General features: G+C 40.8%; 2 protein-coding genes across 3 annotated transcripts in view; one reads left to right on the top strand and one right to left on the bottom strand.

Moving 5' to 3' along the window:
* Nucleotides 1–14,949, top strand: part of elapor2a (endosome-lysosome associated apoptosis and autophagy regulator family member 2a) — a 33,729-nt gene extending 18,780 nt beyond the window's left edge. The window contains exons 14-22 of the mRNA XM_053500856.1: nucleotides 451–714; nucleotides 1,837–2,010; nucleotides 2,098–2,278; nucleotides 7,294–7,390; nucleotides 7,503–7,604; nucleotides 8,912–9,038; nucleotides 10,517–10,695; nucleotides 11,137–11,302; nucleotides 12,897–14,949. Coding sequence (XP_053356831.1) covers nucleotides 451–714; nucleotides 1,837–2,010; nucleotides 2,098–2,278; nucleotides 7,294–7,390; nucleotides 7,503–7,604; nucleotides 8,912–9,038; nucleotides 10,517–10,695; nucleotides 11,137–11,302; nucleotides 12,897–12,965 — 1,359 coding nt within the window. The 3' untranslated portion in view covers nucleotides 12,966–14,949. The remainder of the gene's footprint in view (nucleotides 1–450; nucleotides 715–1,836; nucleotides 2,011–2,097; nucleotides 2,279–7,293; nucleotides 7,391–7,502; nucleotides 7,605–8,911; nucleotides 9,039–10,516; nucleotides 10,696–11,136; nucleotides 11,303–12,896) is intronic.
* A 2,010-nt stretch (nucleotides 14,950–16,959) lies between these two features.
* Nucleotides 16,960–26,170, bottom strand: part of grm3 (glutamate receptor, metabotropic 3) — a 53,064-nt gene continuing 43,853 nt past the window's right edge. The window contains exons 4-6 of one of the 2 annotated variants that reach the window (XM_053501055.1): nucleotides 24,445–25,520; nucleotides 22,191–22,368; nucleotides 16,960–20,188 (exon numbers count right to left, since the gene is read on the bottom strand). In XM_053501055.1, the coding sequence (XP_053357030.1) occupies nucleotides 20,112–20,188; nucleotides 22,191–22,368; nucleotides 24,445–25,520 (1,331 nt within the window). In that variant the 3' untranslated portion in view covers nucleotides 16,960–20,111. Of the gene's footprint in view, nucleotides 20,189–22,161; nucleotides 22,369–24,444; nucleotides 25,521–26,170 lie in introns of both variants that reach the window. The other variant, XM_053501056.1, reaches the window with a different exon arrangement.

Raw genomic sequence — 26,170 nt, 5'->3', positions numbered from 1 at the left:
TAATCTCTGATATTGATATCCAAAATATGCAGTAATCTTTGATATTGAGATGTGTCTGCTACGTAAAGCTCTGTAAAGCCTTTATAACCACTCTAATCTAAGGTGCTGTTATTTGGTCATGGCCAATGACCACATGCTTGTTGAAGACCACAGCTCAGAGAAAAGCGACATCACAGGCACCTTCTGCTTTTTTGAAGTACAGTATGATAGAGAAATAAAAATATCTAGGTGAGCTATGTAGAGCTACACTAGACCATATCCATGGATGGGCTGATCAAGTGATTTAATCCGAAGTTGAATGAGGTGGCAGTTGATGGTGTGTCGTTACTGCCTGTTTATTTATTATTTGCTTTTTTTATAATTTTTTTTTCATTACTCTAAAGGGCTTCTTCCTAAATTGATTACTGTGGCCAATGATAAAGAAACTTTAAACGATTTACGATCTCTTAGGGTCGTCAATATGTCAACGACATGGCGAAGATCTACTCAATTAAAGTAACAAACGCCCTGGACGGTGTTGCCTCCGCATGCCGGGCTTGTGCTATTGAGTCTCAACAGCCTGGTTCAGCCTGCGTTCCCTGTCCTGCTGGTTATTATATAGACGAGGAAACCAATCAGTGCCAGGAATGCCCACTCAACACCTTCCTTTCAGGACACCACATCTATGGGCAGGATGCATGCCAGCCATGTGGTCCAGGTAGCCGCAGCAACAAGGTACTGTATAGTCCAGTATTTAGTGAGAGTCTATTGAATTATCATGTTTCATGTTTGTACCTGAGAAATCCTAGAAGATCCAAGGTTCCAAAAAGCAGGATTTGAAGTGGTATAAGTATAATAAGAAATTCGAATGAGATTGGGCAAATCTAATGAATGATGGACGACCTTGACAAAAATTGTAGTCTCACTCAATTTCGACTTCAGTAAGGAGTGTATGAATCTTGTGGGACAGTATGTACTGTATAGCGTGCAGTTTCTAGTCTGCGGACAGGGGTAGCCCAGTGGTTATGGTATTGGACTAATGATCAGGTTTAAATACCAGCACCACTGTTGGGGGCTTTGAACAAGGCCCCTAACCCTGCTACCCTAACCCTCACTGCTCAGATGTGTAATGAGATAAAATGTAAGAATGTCTGCCAAATGCTATTAATGTACATATAAGCGTCTGCTGTAATTTGGCAAGGATCTCTGGCCACAACAGCAAAATTTTTGTAATAATGAAGAGAAGTTTACTTTCCGAGAGATCTAAACACACTTTGTCCTACTGAGCCTCCGACTTCAATCGCAACCAAAGATTTACCACCAGCTCAGTTCATTTTACATAACCGCTCTAAAAGATGCCTCTTGTTTACTGATTGTTTATGGCATGAATGATATCGATGTATATATTTCTACTGTGGTAATATCCGTTTGGTAATCACAATTAAGAGAGCAGTAGAGATAATTCCATCATGAGTGCATTAGGAGAGCTCCTGCTATTTTTATTTATCAGTGTGGTAGTGGTGTAGTAGCTGATTCCAGCAGAGAGAGGCGCAGACCAAAAATAGATCAAACCACTCCAGATGTTTCATGCTGGAGCCCCGCAGCAGAACAATGGGATCTTGTAGATGTGAATGATTTGATTGGTTCCTATTTATATACTTCAGCTGTGCTTTTTATTGATTTGGTTGGTAGTACCAGAATTTGAGCTGTTGGATGTGTGGCCAGCGGAGTGAATCAAGTGAGGGTCTATTTAATGGAATTTAAACAAGGCAGTCTGTAGACAGTGATTACTCTGGTTTTGGAATTGCAATTTATTGTGTAGGATTTGCCTATGAGATGTATTTCTGTTTATTTTAGGAGCACAGCTTGTGCTACAGTGACTGTTCGTTCACACACGCAGCGCTCAACCAAACTCTGCAGTATGATTTCAGTCCCCTGGGCTCCACCGGCTCCGTCATGATCGGCCCCAGCTTCACTTCCAAGGGCACCAAGTACTACCATCTCTTTAACATCAGCGTGTGCGGGACACAGGTATACACTCGCGCACACGTTTGCCCCAAGATTATGTGATGCTTTTCAAAGACAAATTGTTTGATTTTTGATTTGTGTTTCCTCCAGGGTCACAAGCCAGCGATCTGTACAGACAATGTTACAGATCTATCTGATAAAGATCCTCTTAGTCGTGAGGCCAACTATGTAGAAACGTTTATTTGTCAATCAACTATTATTCCCTCTGATGGGCGGGGATTCAGGACTGCTCTTGCATCACAGTCCATCAGCCTGGCAGACACGTTTCTTGGTAAGTTGGTGATGGAGTTTTGGAGACGAAGGTTTTTACTGCAGTGAGGTTAAACAATAAAAACAATGCAATAGAGACGTAAACTGCAATAGTTAATGCACCACTGTGTTTGAGCAGTCTCTTTTTTGGTGGTCTGGAAACGCATCATCATCATCATCATCATCATCATCATCATCTATACCGCTTTATTGGGGACTTGGGGAGACTTAGGGCACGAGGCATGGTACTGTACACTCTGGACAGGGTACCAGTCTATTGCATGGCACACACATACAGTGGTGTGAAAAACTATTTGCCCCTTCCTGATTTTTTATTCTTTTGCATGTTTGTCACACAAAATGTTTCTGATCATCAAACACATTTACCTATTAGTCAAAGATAACACAAGTAAACACCAAAATGCAGTTTTTAAATGATGGTTTTTATTATTTAGGCAGAAAAAAAATCCAAACCTACATGGCCCTGTGTGAAAAAGTAATTGCCCCCTGAACCTAATAACTGGTTGGGCCACCCTTAGCAGCAATAACTGCAATCAAGCGTTTGCGATAACTTGCAACGAGTCTTTTACAGCGCTCTGGAGGAATTTTGGCCCACTCATCTTTGCAGAATTGTTGTAATTCAGCTTTATTTGAGGGTTTTCTAGCATGAACCGCCTTTTTAAGGTCATGCCACAACATCTCAATAGGATTCAGGTCAGGACTTTGACTAGGCCACTCCAAAGTCTTCATTTTGTTTTTCTTCAGCCATTCAGAGGTGGATTTGCTGGTGTGTTTTGGGTCATTGTCCTGCTGCAGCACCCAAGATCGCTTCAGCTTGAGTTGACGAACGGATGGCCGAACATTCTCCTTCAGGATTTTTTGGTAGACAGTAGAATTCATGGTTCCATCTATCACAGCAAGCCTTCCAGGTCCTGAAGCAGCAAAACAACCCCAGACCATCACACTACCACCACCATATTTTACTGTTGGTATGATGTTCTATTTCTGAAATGCTGTGTTACTTTTACGCCAGATGTAACGGGACACACACCTTCCAAAAAGTTCAACTTTTGTCTCGTCGGTCCATAAGGTATTTTCCCAAAAGTCTTGGCAATCATTGAGATGTTTTTTAGCAAAATTGAAACGAGCCTTAATGTTCTTTTTGCTTAAGTGGTTTGCGTCTTGGAAATCTGCCATGCAGGCGGTTTTTGCCCAGTCTCTTTCTTATGGTGGAGTCGTGAACACTGACCTTAATTGAGGCAAGTGAGGCCTGCAGTTCTTTAGATGTTGTCCTGGGGTCTTTTGTGGCCTCTCGGATGAGTTGTCTCTGCGCTCTTGGGGTAATTTTGGTCGGCCGGCCACTCCTGGGAAGGTTCACCACTGTTCCATGTTTTTGCCATTTGTGGATAATGGCTCTCACTGTGGTTCGCTGAAGTCCCAAAGCTTTAGAAATGGCTTTATAACCTTTACCAGACTGATAGATCTCAATTACTTTTGTTCTCATTTGTTCCTGAATTTCTTTGGATCTTGGCATGATGTCTAGCTTTTGAGGTGCTTTTGGTCTACTTCTCTGTGTCAGGTAGCTCCTATTTAAGTGATTTCTTGATTGAAACAGGTGTGGCAGTAATCAGGCCTGGGGGTGACTACAGAAATTGAACTCAGGTGTGATAAACCACAGTTAAGTTATTTTTTAACAAGGGGGGCAATCACTTTTTCACACAGGGCCATGTAGATTTGGAGTTTTTTTTCTCCCTTAATAACGTAAACCTTCATTTAAAAGCTGCATTTTGTGTTCAATTATGTTATCTTTGACTAATAGTTAACGGTTTTTGATGAGCAGAAACATTTAAGTGTGACAAACATGCAAAAGAATAAGAAATCAGGAAGGGGGCAAATAGTTTTTCACACCACTGTACATTCACACACTAGGAGCAAATTGGGAACGCAAATTAGCCTGAATCTGTATGTCTTTGGACTGTGAGAGTAACTGTAGGAAACATGCAAACTCCATGCACACAGAGACAGAAATCGAACCTGGCCAGGAATCGAATCTGGACCCTGGAGGTGCAAGGTAGCAGTGCTAACCGCTTAGCCATCATGCCATCATGTAGTGTAAAAAAAATTACAATTATGGAAGACACTATTGTATATTGAGGTATAAGGCGGGGGAAACCCTGGATGGTGTGCCAGTTTATCTCAGGGTGCACAAACACACCCACAAGCCCATTCATACCCTACTGGTAATTTGGGAACACAAACTCCATGCACACAGACTTGAGGCGGTAATCAAACTAGCCACAACAGTACTAGCCACTATTCACCTACAGCAATATATAGAACGTGTTGTGCTCAAATGTTCATTTTAAAAGTACAAATTAATAATTTCATTCTAAAATCAGGCCAAACTGAACCAGGAGTTTTATCTTTGGTTGACGTATGATAGAAAAGAACACGGGTGACTCTTCGGCAGTCTACTGAGTCACATGTCCTCTGAACAATAATAAATAAAAATAGGTGGATATGTAATTTCCCTTTCCTCACACCCCAGATAGCAATTTGTAGTCATTTACAATATGTGCAATATTCCAACACTTATAATGTTTCCTGTGTGTGAGATGTGTGTGTGTGTGAGATGTAATTTCTCCAGTATAGAAATAGTCCTTAAATTTGTTGATCAGTGTTTGACCGCTGCCTTATGTCCAGGGAAAGGGAAAATTGCTAAAACGTTTCTTAAATGTTTAGTAGCTTGGGTCCGGTGATTTTCAATGAAGATTAATTCTCCCAGGAGGCTTTTAATTTTCATTGTTTGCTTGCCACAGTATATTATGTCCAAGCCTAATTATACTAAGTCAAATTAAGGCTGTGTAAAAAGGCTTGCTCTGATTGGCTACAAACAGCAACAAAGAGACATGAATAGCACAGCACAAATTAAACTTTTAGGTATGTAATTTTTGGAAATAACACTCACTCACCCACTCACTCACTCATCATCTATACCGCTTCATCCTGTATTCAGGGTCACTGAGACCTGGAGCCTTTCCAGAAGGCTTAGGGCACAAGGCAGGGTACACCCTGGACAGGGTACCAATCCATCACATGGCGAAATAAAATTAATACAAAAAATTGTTGATGACCAGCCATAAAATTATGACCACTGACAGGTGAACTGAACAACACTAATGAATAACTACACCAGCTCAGCCATGTGCACAGGGACCATCTGGTTCGATCTCACAGAAAAGCCGATGCAGCACAAATCACCAAAGAACCTCGATGTTGGTCATGATAGAAAGGCACCGGAACACCCTGTGTGTCACAGCCTACCGTGCACGGGGCCCAGAAGGCAAAGAGCCTAAGACCACCGACCCGGCCTCCCCAAATCCCAATCCGATCAAACCAACCAGTTGGTATCATTTTTAGTATAATATACAGTACTTTTTTTTTTTTTTTTTGGTGTGGATAGAATAAAACTAAGAAAAAATACTCATTCAAAAAAATTTAAGGCCTAAAAAAACCCTACATCTGGGCTGGTAACATGGTGGTTGTGTTTTGTCTCTAGTTATTTTATTATTATTATTATTATTATTATTATTTTTATTAATAATAATAATTTTATGTTTATTTCTGTAAATGTGATGTTGGCCAGTGGTGGTTCAGGCAGTTGAGGCTCAAGCTAATCGAATGCTTGGCTGTTTAAGCCCACTCACCTCCTGGTTGCCATGCTCGGGCTCTGCAAGGCCATTAACCCAATGCCTATAAAAGCAAAAAAGATGATTTGTAAAAAAATAGAGTAAGATGGACAGCGAATGGCCGGTCTGAGATCAGGATGCCTGGGAAGCTGACCGTTCAGAAGCTGAACTGTGGCCTACCTTCACTTGATGGTAGCTCATTTGGCATACAGCCTCCCATTCAGTAGGTGTGTGAAGAGGCGGGGCCGTAAACCTGGCACGGTTGGGATGAGTTAAGGACCTCGGCCTACTCTTCAAAAGCGATTTATGGGGCTCAGTTTGGGGTTTGGAAAACAGGAAAAGGGGTGTCCTTTTACGAGGGCACTGTCATGCACCTTGTGGGCTTCCAGATTGCAATAACCATGTTGGCTTCATCACGTCTGACTCCCATCTGCCGCCGCACCAAAAGGGACTAGGCGGGGCCAACTGGCCGCAACTACGAACATGCTGCTGAGAAGCCGGCGAGAGCTGCTTTCTGTACCAGCCCACTTCGGCGCTCTGCTTTCACCATCGTTCGCCGGCCTCATGTCTACATGCTACCTGGACACATGCACAGCCTCACACTTTTCCCCCACTTTTTAATTCCCTTTTCCCGTAAGACTGAGCCAAAGCCAGAGCCAAAGATCTTATAATACAGTACATAAAATTTTATTGATTTTTTTAAAGAAATTTTTTTTTTTGTGATAATATAATAATGGTTTACAATGTACAGAAGGTAAAACAATATGCAATATAAAATGTTTTCACACCAAGTTGGCTTAGCTTACTATCTCAATGCTGTGGATGCTAATAAACCTGCCACTGCTAAGAGTTCGGACTGGTTCTCTTTAAAATAAATATAATAAAGTAATAATTAAAACCTGTAGCCATGACTCCCCTCAGTGTCTCCTAAAATCCATAACAAACAGTTTGTTGTGTCTGTCAGACAGTTGTTGTGGCTTCAGCAAGCAGTTACCTTACGGTGGGTGGCGACGAGCCCAGACCCACTGTTCAGATCAAACTTTATAATTCAGTGTCTGTTTAATCCAACCATATGGTCATATACAAACTTATTTGATTAGTAAGCATGCCATCCTTCAGTGTACCTTATTGTTCCTGGCACATCTATACTATGTGGCAAAACTTTAATACATATGTACATTGTGAATAATATTTTGGCACTGTTTTGTGCTGAAAAAAGAAATGCAGAGATGTACACATTCATCTAAGCTCTTACTTCCTGTCTTTTTATAATAATTGTGTTTATGTATGCTGCACATTTGACAGTAAAATCTCATTTTTAAGGCTTCATGTGAAAAATGTTTTCCAGGAGCCACAGTGGAGAAATCACTCAGTGGAGTAAATGCTAGACCAGAACTCTTCGCCGGTTCATCCAAGAGAGTCCCGGACGTCAACTACTTCTATCGGTACTTCTATCTAATCAGCACAAATGATTGAAACAGCTAAAGTATTTCCTTTTTGTTAGTACCATATAAAACCCACAATGCACAAGATTTAGTGTTATGCTACCTTGTGCAGATCTCCACAGACGACATCTTCCTGCCAGAACGGGCGAAATACAGTGCTCACGCTACGCTGTAACCCTGAAAAGTCCTCTAAAGGAGAAATATCTCTACCCAGGTATACTATCTTGAAATGCTTCGTGTGCTGGACCTTTACAATACAAGCTTTAAATGAAGATTAATCTTGTTTCTCTAGTTGACCTTGCTGTGGCGATGAAACCGTGGTGATATTTCTGCTTTCTCTGCACTCAGCCTGACCTCATAAAACTACGAGATTCATTCTTTATTTAAACATTACATATCTGGGGTATTGAATTGAAACTTAAGAATTTCTGGTTACTTAAAATGATCTTTGAGCCAAGGTTCGAATTTCATGTTTGACTTAAAATTTCAATAATGTTAATTGCAGCCAATCGCATTAAACACGTGGACAGTTAATGGCCTTGTATTTTTTTGTTTTTTTATTTGTATGAAATAGTGTCTAGACATCTTTATGCTCACAATACTGCTATTTATTATCACCATGGTTTCAGAGCATATGAGATAAACTGGTTTAAAATTTCCCACCGGAAGAATAAACATACATGAATCTGTCCATACATCTTTGAGGGTTCAGCTTTCATAGTCTACTTTCCTTTTCTTGGAGTAACCATGCTATGTCTCGCTTTTGTTTCTGTTTTTTCCCCGCACATTCTATCGCATCGATCACGGTAAACTATTGCATTGATTGACTCCAGTGTGTATTACTGCTTTATGCTCAATGTTCCCAGAATATATTACAGATCCACCTTAACCCAAAATGAATGAATGAATGAAAAAGATCAAGTTGTTTACACACACTTGTCTTTAGTTTTTAATTTCCCAAGCAGGATTTTTTCTAATAATAGTTTTTTTGGTTGTGTGTCATTTTTACACTATCACTTTTCTCCCGGTTTAGTCATAACCAACTCCAACTCCCTGGCTGGGTAACCTCTAATGCGCAGTGTGAAATCTAGCACGTTTCCACCGTGCTAATGCAACGTCAGGGCAGACGAATACTCCAAATGCCCTCTTTTGTGCAAATGCACTCAGAGATGCCTATGATTTTCTTAGTCTTGCTCTGATTGACAGAAGAAGGAGGATCTTTTTCTTTCCCTCAAGCCACTGAGCAGGTCCAATTACACTTGGTATCTTAGACTGTCAGATGCAATACATGTGGCGTGCATTGTCACCACTATTAGGGCAAATATTTTCACAGCTTGGGAGTCTAATAAAAAAAAGTTGAATTTTTTTATTTTTTTATTCAGAGTTAAATTCTTGATTATCAGTGTGTATACTCTACTGGATTATTTAAGACAGTTGACAGCACTGAGCATACAGCTTCTGTGTAAATCGAGTAGAAGAGTGTGTTGAGGTGAGAACTGTGTCGCACGTTGATTTTTTTAGGGAGTGTCCTGCCGGAACCTGTGATGGCTGCACCTTCCATTTCCTGTGGGAGAGTTCAAGCGCCTGCCCACACTGTACTGAGGAAGACTACCACCAGATCGAAGGAGCCTGCAAGGGAGGAGTGCAGGTGCTCTTCATTAAGTTATAAATCTGATGTTAAATATTTTGACAGCTGGATTTTTCATGATGATGTTTCGCCACTTATGCGGTTAGGATTTCTGGATGTCAACCTGTCAATCAACACCCTGATGGGCAAGAGACAATTCCTTAAGTACACCAGTGCGTGCAATAGGGACATACAGTAGGCGACTGTGTTCACATCACCCTGTGTTCATACAGCAGCAATTTTTTTGCCTCTTGCTCTACTTTAGCTGTCAGTGGGAGTTCTTACTGTACACAAGTCTTGCCTATTTTGGCAAGACATATTCCAACTAAAAATAAAAAAAATAATAATCTGTAGGGAAATGCTTGTGTATAGTTTGCATCTGTGCAGTGCATCACAATGCGCCAAAAAACTTTAACTTCTCAGTTTCTGTCGTCTATTTGTGACTAAAGCGTTGGCGCAGATCTGTTATATATTCTGTTCGGTTATATCGAACAACTCAAGCCTATTACTTTAAGCGACTGGGAGAGAATATCTGGAACCAATAAGAGATAGCATGATATATACAGTAGTATTGACATCACCTCTTACTGCTGAACACCAGCACACATTGGAAATGAATAATATCTGGCCAGTTTTTTATGTTTCACCTAGGATGAATGAGTTCATCCATCCATCCATCCATCCATCCATCCATCCATCCATCCATCCATCCATCCATCCATCCATCCATCATCTATGCTGCTTATCCTGTCTAGGGTTAAGCAGCCTATCCCAGTGCATGGAGTTTGCATGTTCTCCCCGTGCTTGGTGGGTTTCCACCTACAGTCCAAAGACATCCAGATTAGGCTAATTGGCGTTCCCAAATTGCTCGTAGTGTGTGAATGAGTGTTTGAGTGTGTGTATGTGTGTGCCCTGCGATGGATTGGCACCCTGTCCAGGGTGTAGCCCTTAGTGCCCTAAGCCTCCTGGGATAGGCTCCAGGCCCCCTGCGACCTTGAATACAGAATAAAGCCATATAGACGAAAAGTGAGTGAGTGAACAACCTAGACCGTATGTCCTCGGACTGTAAAAAGAAACCAGAGTACCTGGCACAAACCCACCAACCAGACTAAAGGCAAGATTTGAACTCTGGAGATGACAGTGTTAACCTTTACGACACAGAGTAATGAATCTATCTGAATGTCAAACTGAAAAAACTGTCTTTACGCCAAAACACCAATCCTCTACTTACAGAGCTGGCATAATTACCGTGGTAATATCAGGTTGAGACAGATTTATTTCTAGGAACAGATACTACACGCTAAGATATTGCAGTGATATATACAGTACAGTATATATGTTTTCTGTATATAAATTATTTCCTACCCTCAAGGTCACTTTCATTTAATTTTCAAACGTCTTCCTGACCCATCAGTTTCTCAAAAAGAATTTGATGAAACAGATGATGTTAGAATGTGGAGGAGAGTGTTTTGTAAGCGTTGGAATGCTTTTCTTTTCAGGACACGGTGTATGTGTGGACGGAGCCACGGCTCTGTACTGGAGGGGTATCTCTGCCAGCAAAGAGGACCAAGCCTTGTCAGATGATTGATTTCTGGCTTAAAGTGGGAGCTGTCGTGGGTGCATTCAGCGCCGCCTTGCTTGTCGCTCTCACGTGCCACTTTTGGAAGAAGAACAAAAAGTAAGACCTTCAGCCATGTGGTCTTAAACATCGATTCGGGTTTCAGGAAGCAAGGCTTACTGTATGTTGTAGAGAAAAATATCTTATTATCTAAATATTTGAAATGCGCAACTTAGTCTCTTGATGTGATGTGAAATCTGAGAACGCTAGTGGACACCATCAAAAGTTACACACCAGTGGTGCCACCTTGGACTTTTTCTCCCTTTTAATGGTAATTTAGTTTGGGCTTATATTCAACCTGTGTTTTCTCAGCTACCTTGCACTGCAAATCGTGACACCGCACACATCTCATTTGTTGATGAAATTCGTTGTAATCTTTGACAGATTGGTGGAAGGCAATTTAGCCACAATGCAACAAATAGTCACGGCCATACAGTGTCAAGCTGTCTTCTGCAAATGTGCCGATTCTCATTTTTTTCCCCTCACTCATTCCTTGTCCAGGCTGGAGTTCAAGTATTCCAAGTTGGTGATGTCGGCTAATAAAGAGTGTGAGCTACCAGGAGCAGACAGCTGTGCCATAATGGAGGGCGAGGGAGAGGAAGTGGAGGATGATGTAGTTTACACCAAGCCTTCTTTATTGGGAAAGCTGAAGGCCATCGCCACCAAGGTACATCCTATACTGTGATGTTGGTCAATACTGTGATGTTCTTTTAGTATGTTATCCTCCGTATCTTCTTAGAGTGAATTTTATTAGACATCAAAGACCCATCCACCACTGCGCTCCTCAATTCTTCAATCTGATGGACACTGATTCGCTCAGGAAATACTTGTACCTGCAAGGTTCATATTAACACATATGTAAGGTGTCTATTGTTAGACTAAGATTATGTAACGTGTCCACCGTACAAGTCCCCCTGAATAAGCTGCGGGCACAAGAACAAGCAAGCACATAAATTCATGCCAGCTGAGCCCGCTGTCAGAGCTGCAGTTATAGAAAATTAATCAGCACCGAGCAACCAATCACATTTGAGAATTCGAGAGTGCCTCTGTAAAAAGAGATTTAAAAGAAATCTGAAATTTTAATTCCTCATGCTCTGTTGAGGAAGCCAGAAGTCATTTGTAAGGCTGGTGTCGTTAATGCGTGTAACAGTTTCAAACTGCATTTGAAATGAAACCTTGCTTATCTCTGGTTGCTGTGTAAAAAAAAAAAACGTCTGAACACAAGAAATGCATGCTTTTTTAGAAAGCTAGAGACCTCGGTTGAACCTGGGACAGACTTCTTCGCTGTGCCTCTCTTGATGTCTGGGTCCCTGTCCCTTTCTAATGCTCACAGCAATTGCAAATCAGTATGTGCGTGTGTGTGTGTGTGTGTGTGTGTGTGTGTGTGTGTGTGTGTGAGTATGCGCCTTGATGTTTAACTGAAGCCTGCTGAAGTAATCGCTGAGGGGCTTCTTTAAGATTAAAAGACTATGTTGAGCTGCAGGGAAAGATGCAGCGTGCCACGTCGTGTTTGCAGCCAATTAGCGCAAGAGAGAGAGACAGCAAAACAGACAGACAGAGAGTGTGCTAGGAAGGACTTTTTTTTTCTTTTCTTTTTTTTCTTTGGAAGTGGTATTGTTACTTAATGAAATACCAGAGTATAGGACACAGAATGAAGCTGCAGAATGAAGAAGTCTCTCTGTGGGAACACAATTAAATCTCCTTTAGCAGACAGAGACCTTTTCAGACCGCAAAACGTTAATTAAGGTTGGTTAAACAAGTAAATCAGGGGAAGCTAGTAAACATAACTACATTAGTTTTGCTAATCATAGTTGTAAATATTCACTATGTGATTTCCTTTGATATTTGAATGCTTAATATTCAGCACGTTGATTTCCATAATTTGTTAAAAAAAAAAAAGTGAAGGATGTTAAAGTGGACCAAGTAATAAAAGCCCGTCTTGAGAGCGCGGGGATTTTCAGCAAACAAAAGAGCTCGGTATTGAGTAATGATGCCCTTGAGCTGTGTAGGCATGTTGCTGGGCTCAGACTCCGTTGGTGGTAGATTCCTTCCTTTCTTTTCCCCGTCCGCAGCCACACACTTCATGAATACAGTTGAATGTGTGCGCTGGTCGTCAAGGTAACGTGCGGCGATGCTGCCTCGTCCTTGGGCTGGACAAGGGCCGTGCTTTTTGGAAGCGAGCTGACCTCACGGGCCAAGGTCCAGCTCTGTGCCCTGGATACATTTGTTCCACCGTGTAAACTGCATGTCGCTGTTTCTAGGGCAACGAGCAGAGCTCCGAGGCCGTCCAGCTGAAATCCTCCCAGCCGGAGAACTGGGTGTGGGGATAGACGGAGAAGGAGGAGGAGGAGGAAGAAGAGCAAAAGAGACAGGATGGATGGATGGATGGATGGATGGATAAAGACTTTGAAGCTGCTCTTCACTTGGGAACGTGTATGCATGCGGTGGCACTAAGCCAGACAGTGGAAGAGCTTTGGAAAAAGGGAGCCGTGGGGATTTGGGCGAGAAGAACAGAAAAGCGGAGCCTGTAAGACGGTTCTGTTTGATGTCATTATCACGCCGCTGTGCAATCTGTTTGTCTGTTGGGTTGTGTGCCTCCTTTTGTAATAATATTATAATACTATTAAGGATTTGGGACTTGTTTAATAGGGTTATGGTACGTTGGGCTGCACACAAATGCTGGAACGACTCTAAAATATTGGACATGGACATAAAATAAACTGGTTGTTTGTTGATTAGTAATAAATTCTGGACGTTCCAAATCAACTAAACAAACACTTTTCAAATACATCCACACTTACAAACATAACATCAACAACCATAATAATAGTCTGTAAATTTCATAGGCCATAAACGTAATACAAATCTGTGGCTTTTAAAGTAATAATCCTACAAACATAATAAATAGCTAGTTTCATATTGTTAGCTATTTCTCTTAACTTTACTTGCTTCAAATGCCATCTCATACGCCAACTCCGTGTCCAGCTCTTATAACAAAATTCTGGGATTTGTTACATTTTGGGGATGGTAAAAATCTTCCGCTTTTAAAGTTGTATATTGTTGTTGGTCTTACGGGTGCCACTGTTGAGGGGTTGCCACAGTGGACCATCTAATCTGCTCTACCTGACGCAACCCTCTTATTTATGGCACCCCGGACTTATCTTGGAACTGGCACTGCATCCAGTGCCTGGCCAGTGACTTCTGCATGGCAGGTAAGAAACTAACCAGGACCTACCAATGCCCAGATTTTAAAATTGTAATACTTTTCAAAATTCAGTTTAAGTGTGTGGGATTTTTAAATTAAAAGCTGCAGGGTTGTGTCACGCTTGTGCTTTATTGCTTTTGTGGCCTGTTGGCACATGTTACACACAGCTCTCTTACTTAAATAGCCAAATGTCGAACTGTGTATGTTTTAAATTGGGGAGGTGTAAGTTTGAATAATTAACTTGCCAGCTTGGCGCCCAATTGAAGTATCTAAATTGGGATTCCCTGGATACCAGTCACGAAGAGCTGCAGTCGGCATAGTTTCAGCCTGGCTGAAATACACCCAATTAATCTGGAATATTGGTTTCCACTTAAAACTGACATTTTAGAAGTTGAAACCATAAATGTCTTAAATATTTAAGATGGAATCTATTTTTAGGTTACGATTTAAACTGAAACAAATAACAATTAGTTGTAAATCCAAAGTTCAGTTTCATTGAGACCCATCCCTTCCACTGAAATATTGCACAGACAGCACCCAGTTGGTTTGATTTAACACTGTTTTTTTTTTTTTTTTTTTTTACAACTTGGATCCCATACCAGCTTGATTTCACAATATTTCCAAGATTCTGTATATAAACTGTAAGCACTCACTCATCGTCTGTACCGCTTTACCCGGCATACAGGGTCGCGGTGTGGGGGCTTATTCCAGGAAACTTAGGGCACAAGGCGGGGTAGACCCTAGACGGGGGGCAAATTCATCGCAGAAAATGTAATACATTTTTTAAAATAAAATTCAAATAGGATGCAAAATTGAAGCATGTTTATTAATGATCTTGAATTTCCCTGCTGTACTTATTTACTGCACCTTCTGAATGCTTCAATATCTACAGTATGTAAGGAGGTACTGTATGACAGTTCAGCCTGTCCTGATTGTGATGGTGTTTATTCAAGAGAGTTATGTGTTGCCTTCACTGTTCCTTTTCTTCTTTTTTCTTTGTTTTTGATGTCAATGAAGTAATTAATATTATTGATTAAATATTATTTTATTTTGTGCTTGGAGTGAAATAAAAGCCATACTATTGTGTTGAACTGAAATGTAGAGTTTCCTTACTTGGGGTTTGATAATAAATAAAAATTTTCACTGAAATTGTGTCTGTGGCCTTGATTAATTAATTTTTTTTATAATGTGTATAACCTTTTTTCTTTTTAGTTATTTCTTTTAACTTACTGGTTATTTCCTTGCTCCAAATGCCATCTCGTACGCCAACTCCGTGTCCAGCTCTTATAGGGCGCTGAAAGTCGACTAGAAAGGACTCGATGAAAACCTGAGAAATTGCAATCCTGCTGTTATTTATTTATTTATTTATTTTTGATAAAACCCTTCACAAGGTCCATTAAAAAACCCACAGAGAACAGAGAAAGTGCAATTCACAGGTTCCACCCAAAAAGTCACACCTTTGCCAACCACACACTAGCTCTCACTCACACCTGCTTACCTGTCCTCTCTTTTTCTTCAGAAGAAGCAGGGTAGTTGATAAAAGGGTGCCTTTTCAAAGGTTTCGGCACTTCTACTGCATTATTCCGACTGGAAAATCCCCTGCAAAAAACGTCGCTCTCCATTTTCCCTGCTCATATTTAATGCTCCAGCCACTTTAGAAACACGGCTGGACATCAGCAGAATCATTTACAGAGGAAAGACGTTTCTTGTGGTTTTTTTTTTTGGCATTGCAAGACCCCTTAATCTCTTCAGTTGGTGTGCGAAAAGAACTCCAGGGAGGATTTTATGCGTGGTGTATGGCCTTTTTTAATTATCTTTCTCCTCCCACTTTACTGTATACTGAGCACATAAAAAAGGACAGAAAACAGATATACAACAACAGTAGGTTATTATTTATTATATCATCATATCCTTGTTATTGCACACACTGCACCATGGGTACTGTTCTATTGCTTTGTGTTTTGACCAGAGTTTAAAATTTCAACACAGGGTTCCTTAACAATACGGTACACTGGATATAAACTGGGAGCATACAGATAGACAGAGGAAGACAAACGTCCCCCTGCAAGAGTGTTGTATCAAATCCACACCCGGCACAATGGATCCGCACATAAACGTTCACCATAACAGATCCAAATCTAAATCACAATAAAAGGAGCATTACTCATGTTAAACCTTTGACTTTTTTTTAGGTAGAATATGTCGACTCCGCTAGCAACATGACATGCAGGAAGAATCAGGGAAGTTGCAGCTATTTTCATTGTACAGTACATAGCTCTCAGACTGCCGAGGTTGTAGAGCACTAAGCAAAAAAAAGCTGCTTCCATAGTCCTGTACTTTTCCCTTCTGCGCACTGTACATACACACATCATCCGCTGTATTCTTATTTAAGCACCCCCGTTCTATTTTTGCATTAAATGTCTCTCTTGCTTTGTCTTGTTACCAGGTCATACTGGCGTCTAGTATGGTACGAATATGGCACAATACAGATTAACAGGAAAACGGGGAACAGGGCTTGGTTTGTGGATTCGTTTCCAGTGTGTTTTATAATAAACACAGCTAGGATAAGACTTGTTGAATATTCTGTGTGCATCTTACTGGAAGACTAAGTCCATGTTATTGATCTGGCAAATAACTTTTTTTTTGTCTTTCCTCTCATAACTACTGTATTTTATTCAACCAGAAGCTATTTGTATCCAGGAAAAAAAATACAAATGTATACTGTACTATTGCATCAATATTTACCAGTTTTTATTTTTCTCTATACTTACAGTAGCTCTCTGTATATCCCACAGTCTGAATGTGTAAGGTCTACCACTTTCTAGCAAACTTGTTCTCAGGTTATGCAATGATAAAACTACTTTTAGCTAGCTTTTTTAGGTTTCAATTACAGTCGTACTTTAGCATACGAACGCCGCGCCTTAAGAACTGACATATTGAAAGAAATTCGTCCTGCCAAGCGAAGCATTTTTGCCTTACGAGCGACCGAACCGAGCCGAACTGGGCGGCAGCTTGCACCTAACTGCATAAGTTTAGCGCGCGTCAAAACTTGTTTACATCAGTGGTAAGACAAGCGAAGCAACTTTACATTTTGCACAAGCATGGCAGCATAAAGAAAAGGGAGCCACCTTCAGTTTCATTTTTAACTCATAAATTAGATGGTGTGATGTTTCATATTTTACTTCATTTACATGTATTTTCTACATGTTTCGATTGTTTTTATATACAAAATATAATTCTAGTATATTTTTGGGTGGCTGGGACAGATCTGCATTTATACTATTTCCTAAGGGAACTTGCGTTTTGCCTTAAGAACTCGCAACCGCAGAGGATTAAATTCGCATATCGCGGTACCACTGTCTGTTGTATGTTTTGATGAAGCTAATATATCTTAAGGAACCTAGTTAGCAGCAAAAATTAAATACACTGCCAGACTAAAAAAAGTCCCCACTTCAGTAAGATCAAATTACTGTCCAGCATCAAGTATTGCAAACCACAATTCCAATATAGGAGATTTAAAATTAATTAAACTGGGTTAAGAAGTGTCCAGTACACAACCTAAAAGGACTGGCTTAACCTTCTACTTTGTGAAAGAAATGTGGCCAGAAAAAAAAGATATGCAAGTTAGGCTTATTGGTGTTCCCAAATTGCCCGTAGTGTGGGAATGAGCGTGTGAGTGTGTTTATGTGTGTGCGCCCTGCGATGAATTGGTACCCTGTCCAGGGTGTACCCTGCTTTGTGCCCTAATCTTCCTGGGATAGGCTCCAGGTCCCACTCACCCTGAATACAGGATAAAGCGGTATAGAAGATGAGTGAGTAAGTAAGTGTAAAGAAATGACAGCTATGTATTAAAGATGTTCACTGTGATCAGAACTCACAGGATTGGGATTAAACAGCTGTATGGCCATGAGAATACCACTTATTAGTAAGACTAATCAGAAAAAAAAACATTTAAATTTGCTAGAGATTGGAATTTGGAGCAAGGAAAAAGGTCATGTGGTTTGATGATTTAAGATTGACCTTTTTCCAGAGTAATGGACACGTTGGGGGTAAGAAGAGCAGCACAAAAAGTGATGCACCCATCATGCTTAGTGGCCACTGTACAAGCATCTGAAGCAGTGTTATGTACTGGAGTTGCTTCAGTTGGTCACATCTAGGCTCAGCAAATTTATGCGGCAATAAAATTAAGTCAGCTGACTGTCTTAATGCACTGAATGATCATCTATGGGGTTATCTTCTCTAATGACACAGTGGCATATTGCACGGTACAAAATGTGAAAAAGTGGTTCTGGGCCACCACTTTGTGTGCTGTTATTAAAACTAAAGGTGATTAAAAACAATCTTAGAGTAGGGGACTTTTTCTGGCCAGGCAGTTTACAGTAGCTGGAGAGGTGACAGGTATTTACAACCTAGTAGCCTAATTTAAACCATGCAACCTAGACCAGGCAGTACCTGAGGATTAATTAATAAATGCAGTACACACCTATGTCGTCTGAGTTTAGTTCAGTTAAATCTGTTAGGTATGCATATTTATATTAGCCATAACATTAACACCACTGCCATGCATGAATAACATTAATTATTAATTATATAACAGTAAACTGGTGACAGGGCACCCAAGGCTCATTTATGCTGGTGGGGACCCAAGGTTCACCTGTCTAGTCCATTCCCACAGAAGAAATAATGCAGCACAAACTGCAGAAGCCAACTCCAGCCATGATATAAAGGTACCAGAGGACCCAGTGCATCACAGCCTGTGATGTGTGTAATCGAGCAAACAAAGGCCCAAAAGGCCATAGACCTTGCCTTCAAATCCACAATCTGATCTAACGCCCACAGGACAAGCCGAAAAAACTAATCTGATCCATGGAGGCGCCACCCCGCAACAAATCTGATCCATGGAGGCGCCACCCCGTAACCCAACACTCCAGGGATCCGCTGCCAATGTCCTGGTGTCAGACACCACAGCATAGTGCCAAAGGTCACCCACAGGAACCAGGGCTGTTTTGCAGGCACAAGGGGGTGGTTTTAATGTTATGGCAGATAGGGGTATATATGTAAAATATAATTATACGGTAAGTACCTGGATGCAAATAGATTCCTTCATAGTTTAACATTTCATACTATTACATTGTTTGTGCTTATTGTCACAGCAGATAAATCATGAACGCATCATTTCTATTGTACATCAGTGTTGTGTCTGTTTGCCCCAAGCGATTACATTCCATTTCTACAACTGCAAAACAGTAAAATGTATTTGGAGTTGACACTTAAGTAAACTGTCACATGAGATGACTGCCTTCCAAAGCAAGATTAAACACACACACACACACACGCACACACACCCCTCAAGTCCAGTGATATGACTACATGTTTCAACCCGTCACATAAAATGTACACCCCCCTCCTTCAAAATGTAGAAATGTACAAAACACTCAGATGTAAAAAAATAATACACATGTAAAAAAAGTGGCTCAGCAACCCCTAAAGGTCTAGAGGAAGCTTTCATATCAAACTACTAAACACATGATAAGGCACAAAGAGCCATTAAACACTGGATCACCGTTCACGCTCACTCCCGTCCCTCCAAGCACTTTATGCTTTGCAGAAATACCACATTTGTAAAGGTTTAACAATCAAAAGCACTTTGTGCATGCTTTGTGTGAAGCAGTTTATGAAAAGCACTAGCGGACAATGAACGCTTACTAAAAGGACCGTGAGACTTCCATCCTCTGGTCAGCCACTCGTTTACACTCCCGACATCATCCTTACTCCTAAAATACTATCACCTTGTGCGGTTAAAACTGTCAGTAAGGTTATTTACAAAATATACAACATAGAAATACATACAGAATAGATTGTTACAACGAGGCCTACAAAAGAAAACGACCAGGTTTGTCCAGTATTGCAGGCGTAGCCGCTTAACACTTTCCGTTCAGCAGTAAATTCATCGTAGTCCGATGGTGAAACATTTTATCGTTGTTTTTTTTCTTCAAATTATTTTACAACAAACATAATAAAGCTATCAAAAAACAAAAGGTCTCCAAAACCACCCTAGAAATGTTTTATAGGTTTTTTTGCTCCTCTGTTTCTCTACAACAATGTCAGTTAATATGTACAAGCCCTAAAAAATAATTTAATAATAATAGTAATAATAATAATAATAATAATACACACTTTCTACACACTGTGGACAGGAGGAGTTCGTGGATGGAGCACAATGTGTGCTGATTGGCTAACAGTCGCTAAGTAGCAATACGTTCACAAGGGGTCACAGAGAGGATGTGGTGGAGTCGACGATCTCTCTGCCGTTACACACCGTCGGAACACAGTGGCCACTCACAGATGCTGCAGAGAGAGAGAGAGAGAGAGAGAGAGAAAACAGAAAATAGACACCACAATATTAATTTAGCTAAACCAAAGTTTAAAAAGCAAATACGACTTTTCAACTTTTTCTCCATTTCCTCACTACTCCAGAATAAATAGTCTCTCCATTTATTGTGTCATATTATTTATGAGAAATAAAGTATAAATAAAGATGAAACTGTTTACATGATTTTTTTTTTGCCCATGAATTAAACATTAGAGCGAAGGCTCCAGCAGGCTCTGCTTAGGCCTGTTCATGTGCAGCAGCAGGAATTACCGTTCTGTTCTCAGCTCCAGGATATAAACGTCTTCGTCAGGTGACAATACTGATACACAAATTATGCCTCACGTAGAGAAACCAATAATTAACAATCACAGCGAGCTGCCTATTTAACCAGTGGAGGCAGAATCCGTTCAGCCTTCCGTGATACCTGTTATTGTTTCTTGTAAAAAATGAATTTTACAATTCTGCCGTCAAATAATCAGAGATAAAATGTTGTTTGTTAATTTGGGAACATTTTTAAATTAGTGTTCATGACATGTACGTTGTGCACTTCCTTACAAACCTAGTGCACGTACAAATTTATGGTATGAAAGGCTGATTGATTATACAGTAATTGCCATCAACTGCCATTAAGGCTAATTTAGTTGAGTTAACTGACACCTGTCATGGTCCTTCTGTTATAAGACTGTCTGTAAACTTTCTAGATCAACAGGTGAAATACAATTATTCTGTGTATAGATATTTTTTATGGGTCAGAAAAAATATCTATAAATATTATTACTGTGTCATGGCACCATTATAATACGTAATAACTATATAACATACTTCGCTTCCAGAAAATCAAGAACACTGTTGGACACCATATGAAAGAAGGTACATATGATGGGCGTTCAAGTGACAAACTTTTTCCTGTGATTGACATTTACAGAATAGTTTTTTTTTCCCCCCTCCCATGTGGGAGCACTAAGTACCTCTCATCCCGCCCCTCTGAGAGAGCTCGGCCAGTCACCTTTCTCAGGACCTTCAGCTGCGAGAGGTTACAGCGTCACCTGAGAATCAACTCGCAGATGATAGGGTGAGCACTTTACCACTGCCCCACTCGGAGGCCCTATTTATAAAATAGTTTAGGGACAGTACATTGAGACTCTGAGCCACGGCTAACTTGTTGCCAACTTCTGAAACGGTCTGTGAGAACTGTACACTTAACTGTTCCCCAACGCCACTTGCACATTACGGGAACTTGACAAGGAGTTATTTTCACATCTCCCATACAGTCCTGACCTCGATCCAAACCATTTTCACATGTTTGGGGCATTAAAGGAGTTCCTGGGAGGCCAGCATTTCAGATGTGAAGCAGGCAGTTAAATCATGGCTCTGGCGTTGTGAGAAAACTTTCTACCTAGATAGTATCCAAGCATTAGTGAAACACTGGGATAAGTGCATAAGTGTAGCAGTGGATTATATAGAGAAATAAAGGATTTTTTAAAATAATCATTTAATAACTGTTTTGTTATTCTGCACAATCAAATGTCTCAGTTTGACTTGAACACCCCTCATACTTCATCTAAAAACAATGCTATCAATTTTGTCATTCGCATGTACAAATGTTTGTGTTTGATTATAATACCTTGCTAATGTATACCTTGCTTATAGTTTCAGTTAGCCAAGGCAGAAAAGTCAGGTCTCTGTTTGGCTAACACCTGGTAGGGAAACTAATCAGCTTTCAGGTTACCCAGATGAAAAATTAAGGTAATGTTTGAGGAGTTCATTAATCCACTGCTTTGTAATTTGTACCACCTCATGAGGTATAGAACTTGCTGAAATAGCTCTTGTATTATATTGGTTCATATGCAATATGCAATGTAATGACAAAAAAAAAAAAAAAAAACATTCTAAAATAATGATCTGGGATATTTCTTTAGGCAAACTCTGATAGACTGTGTTCTCTTACTGCAACAGAGGTCTTTGATGACTCCTCACCGTGTGACGCGTAGGTAGCAGGTGGACCACTGACGCTGAAGCGGTTCAAGTTGAGCCGGTGACTGGTTACGTTCTTCTGGGGTTGGAACATGATGATGTGGACTTTAGGAGCAAACATGCAGCCCAGAACCACGAAACCACTGAGGCTTACTGATATACACATCGTGGTTGTCTGAACCTAAGGAAGAGATGGTGACAGTTCACTTGATTCTTCAGACACCTCAATGCTGATCATCAAGTGCTATTAGCTGAAGTAGAACAGGAGGAGTTGCATTGAACAGTGAAAGTGATTGAGCAAACATGAGGATAATTACAATGGTAGTTAGCACTGTGGCTGAATAAATACTGTTTGATTACATGTTATTTGGACATCTTCTATTAACGGGCTGATCTGCCCCCCTAAAGGCTTAGATTTTCTCTTCTATTGTCTCTCTGCCAATCTTTTCTGGATTACAGCTTTGACTGAAGCAGTAAGCAAATAAAGAATGGATAAGAACTCATGACACTGAAAGTGGAAAAAAAAAACTACCTATACTATTGGGGGAAAAAAATCGGAAAGAAAGAGGGTTTTCCCTTAAGTGATGACCTGAGGTAGCACCCTGTTTGAAAGCTGAAAACAACCCTTAAATATTCTACTTTTAAGAGCAAAAAAGAACCGATTTCTAAAAGCATTTGAGTTCTATTTTCTAATCCTATAAAAGCTATTGAATACTCAAACCCTTTCCAGAGTTAGCGAAGTTAACCTAAGAAGAAAGGGTCAGCTTCCTCGAGTTGTTTCTCGCTATAGTGCTCTTTGCGGCAAACACTGACAGCGCAGCTTGCTCTTGTAGTCTGTGTTTTTTCTATGATTGCTTCCTGAAGTGTAGAGGATTTCTCTTTCACATATGGTCTCAAGTAGAACTGTGCGAGGAAGCTAAGAACTACAGAGGAACCCCACTTTTAAAGAGGTGGGTGCCTGGAAGTGTGGCAAAGAAAACGGTTTCCTAGCAGAGAGAAGGGTTTTCTCTTCAAAGATTTGGGCAGATAGAACACTTTTCAGCACCCAAGAACCCATAACCATCTAAAGCACAACTGAGGAACTCCAATTTATAAGGCTGTGATACATCTCGTTATTTAATGGAAAACCTGTTTCCTAACAGTGTAGATGATTCCTGTTATCTAAGAGTGGGGATGCTTTCAGGTAAACAGGGTCCTATTCAAAGCCACATTTAATGAGGAGACCAGGGTTTCTTTCCACTCTTCAAAAACATCGTTCCTCGGCGGGTCGTTGGACGATTAAGAGTTCTTCGCTTTCTAACAATATTTAACCCGTTATCATTTTTTAGAGTAAACCCAGTTTATAAGAGTGTGGATGCATTCTAATTTGATGAAATCTTTTTGGGTATGTATTTAGTTTAAGAACTCCACTGAAGACATGTCTAACAAACTGAGAAAGAGTGAGATGTTATACTTGTCTTTGCCGCTTGTCTCAAGTGTTGATGGTGGAATTGGAATTCCTTCACCTGCTTTGTTCTGTCTCTTCCTCCCTGTCTTGTCTTTTTCTTAGCCTTCTCATATCTCTGAAGTCTCGCAGTGGTTCAACAGGCATCAGCACTCTGTGTTACAACCCTGTGTCTCAGAGGACCAGACCCTCTCTTACACAAATGCTCTTTTTCCCCAATTCATTGACTGGAGCCTTCAAAGACCCAGACAACAGACCGAGCAGACGGAAAAACGTCTTGCTCGTGTCAGTAAGTCATGTGTCTATACAGCAGTGCGGAGACAAAGACTGTGACTGACTCTGAGTGTGTATGCAATCCATATGATACATGACTAATTATCTGGGAAATGCTGATGCGCTTATTTGCAATTGACTAGTATTCATCATAAAGGGTCGACTGATCCTGTGCCATGTTTATTGCGGATTTAAATATCTCTCCACTTTAATTGAACTAATTCCTTGCATTCTTTACATATCCAAGGATGTAATATTATGTTTTATTGGTGTGAAACTGTGCGTTGGAAGTACAACTCATTAATTAATTTATTCATCTGCAGTACGCATAAATTGTGGTAGAAACGATCCTAGGATCTCTGAGCTAAAGTGGGACGCACCCTGGTGCTTTTAGTGCTATATGATGCCAGTGCATCATATAACACTAAAAATACTTTATTTCTTCATTTCATGATAGCCCTGCTGATTCTCAATTTCTCAATTTCTCAAATTTTAAATTTTCAATTCCATTTGCAAATTTAGTATAAGAATGGCACATACCCTGTAGTCACTAGATGTGACATAGAAGATGGGCAGGAAGGCAAGCCAGATGATGCACGTAGTATACATGGTAAAGCCGATAAACTTGGCCTCGTTAAAGTTCTCAGGGCACTTGCGGGTCTTGAAAGCGTAGACAGTGCAGAGCACCACCAGAACAACATCGTAGCTGAGTGACAAGAGCATGCTAGAATCCCGTACATTACATTTGAGAATGACCGTCTGACGCTTCTCAGGCAGTGTGAAGCGCCGAGTGCCAGGCACCTCCAGAAGCAACCACAGGGAGACAAGCAGGAGCTGGACAGAGATGAGTGCTAGGCAGATGAACACCTGTGAGCTAGGGCTGATAAATCGTGGTCGCTGTACACCGCCGTCTTTCACACCGCTGAAGATGCGTGCGATGCGGTTGGTCTTTGTCAGTAATGCTGAATAGCAGACTGCAAATGAGGTTCCAAGGCCGAGGCGGCGCAACGCGCAGACGGCCGGCGAGGGCTTGGCGATAAAGACAAATGTCATGGAGTAGGACATGAGGACTCCCAGAAGCAGGATGTAGCACAGCTCCCGGCCAGAGGCCTTGACCAGTGGGGTTTCATTATGACGAATAAAAACAGCAAAGACCAGTGAAGTACAAATGAAGCCCACACAAGCAATGGAGACAGGTCCAATAGCCCAGGCATCCTCCCACATGATGTAGTCCTCAGGCAAGTCATAGCAATCACTCAGGTCTGCCCGAGGCCACTGGCCCAGAGCACAGGGCGCACAAGTGAATTCATCCGGCAGATATTCATAAGGCTCGCAAGGGGTGCAGATCCAACAGCAGTACTCCCCTGCTTGCATCTTCTTCATCTCATTTGGAGCACACGGGTCACTGCATTGTGAGGTGGGAACACCTGTTCCACGTGGCCAGCCGACCAGGTACTCGTTAAGAGACAGCGTTTCCGCCCATTCGCCAACATGGATGTAGCCGAAGCGGTCATTACCTGGGATTCGCTGATAGTTGAAGATGTTGTATCGTCCCATACCATCTCCATATTGATCAAATTTGACCATGTTTTCTGAGCCAGGAGGTGAGAACGGAGCTATACAGAGAGAGAAAGAGAAAGAGAGAGAGATTGAACAAGGGGAAGAATAATAGAAAGAGACATCAGGAAACGGATCTAAATTGGATACCAACTAGAAACATGTAACTACAAGACTGTTAAATAAAAAAGACTGTGAGTTTAGAGATTCTGTTTTGTATGCTTCTTATTCAAAACAAAAACACCACAAAAACCAAAATGTGTACTTGTGTTTATAATACTGACTTTAGTTATAATCAGTAAGCATTACAGCATGGCTGCAGGCACACAAAGCAATTAAACAGTAGGCTGCTAAAACCATAGGGGAGCATAATGAACCCCCATGGTTACACATTCTAAACAAAATGCCAGTACACTGAAATAGGACTTACTATAAACAGCACCATCAGCCTGTAAGAGCAAAGGCATTCACGGTAAAAAGGGGTTTGCTATAGACTGTATGAGCTCGTTCATTGTGTTTGAGTTTATACACCATGAGTTATGAGTTCTCTCCTAAGCTTGACACCCACACAATGTCGCACACAGAGATAGGAAGTAAGTGTTTTATTTTTTCTTTGGGTCTTTAACAGTTATGTTATAATAGAGGTACAAATAATACAAAATCCAGTTACACAAACTGGAGTGTAATGCTAGAAAATGGACAAGGATGA

Source organism: Clarias gariepinus, chromosome 7, assembly GCF_024256425.1.
Source record: "Clarias gariepinus isolate MV-2021 ecotype Netherlands chromosome 7, CGAR_prim_01v2, whole genome shotgun sequence".
NCBI lineage: Eukaryota > Metazoa > Chordata > Actinopteri > Siluriformes > Clariidae > Clarias > Clarias gariepinus.
Note: the sequence above shows the minus strand (reverse complement) of the source record. Positions and strands in the feature narration are given on the sequence as shown.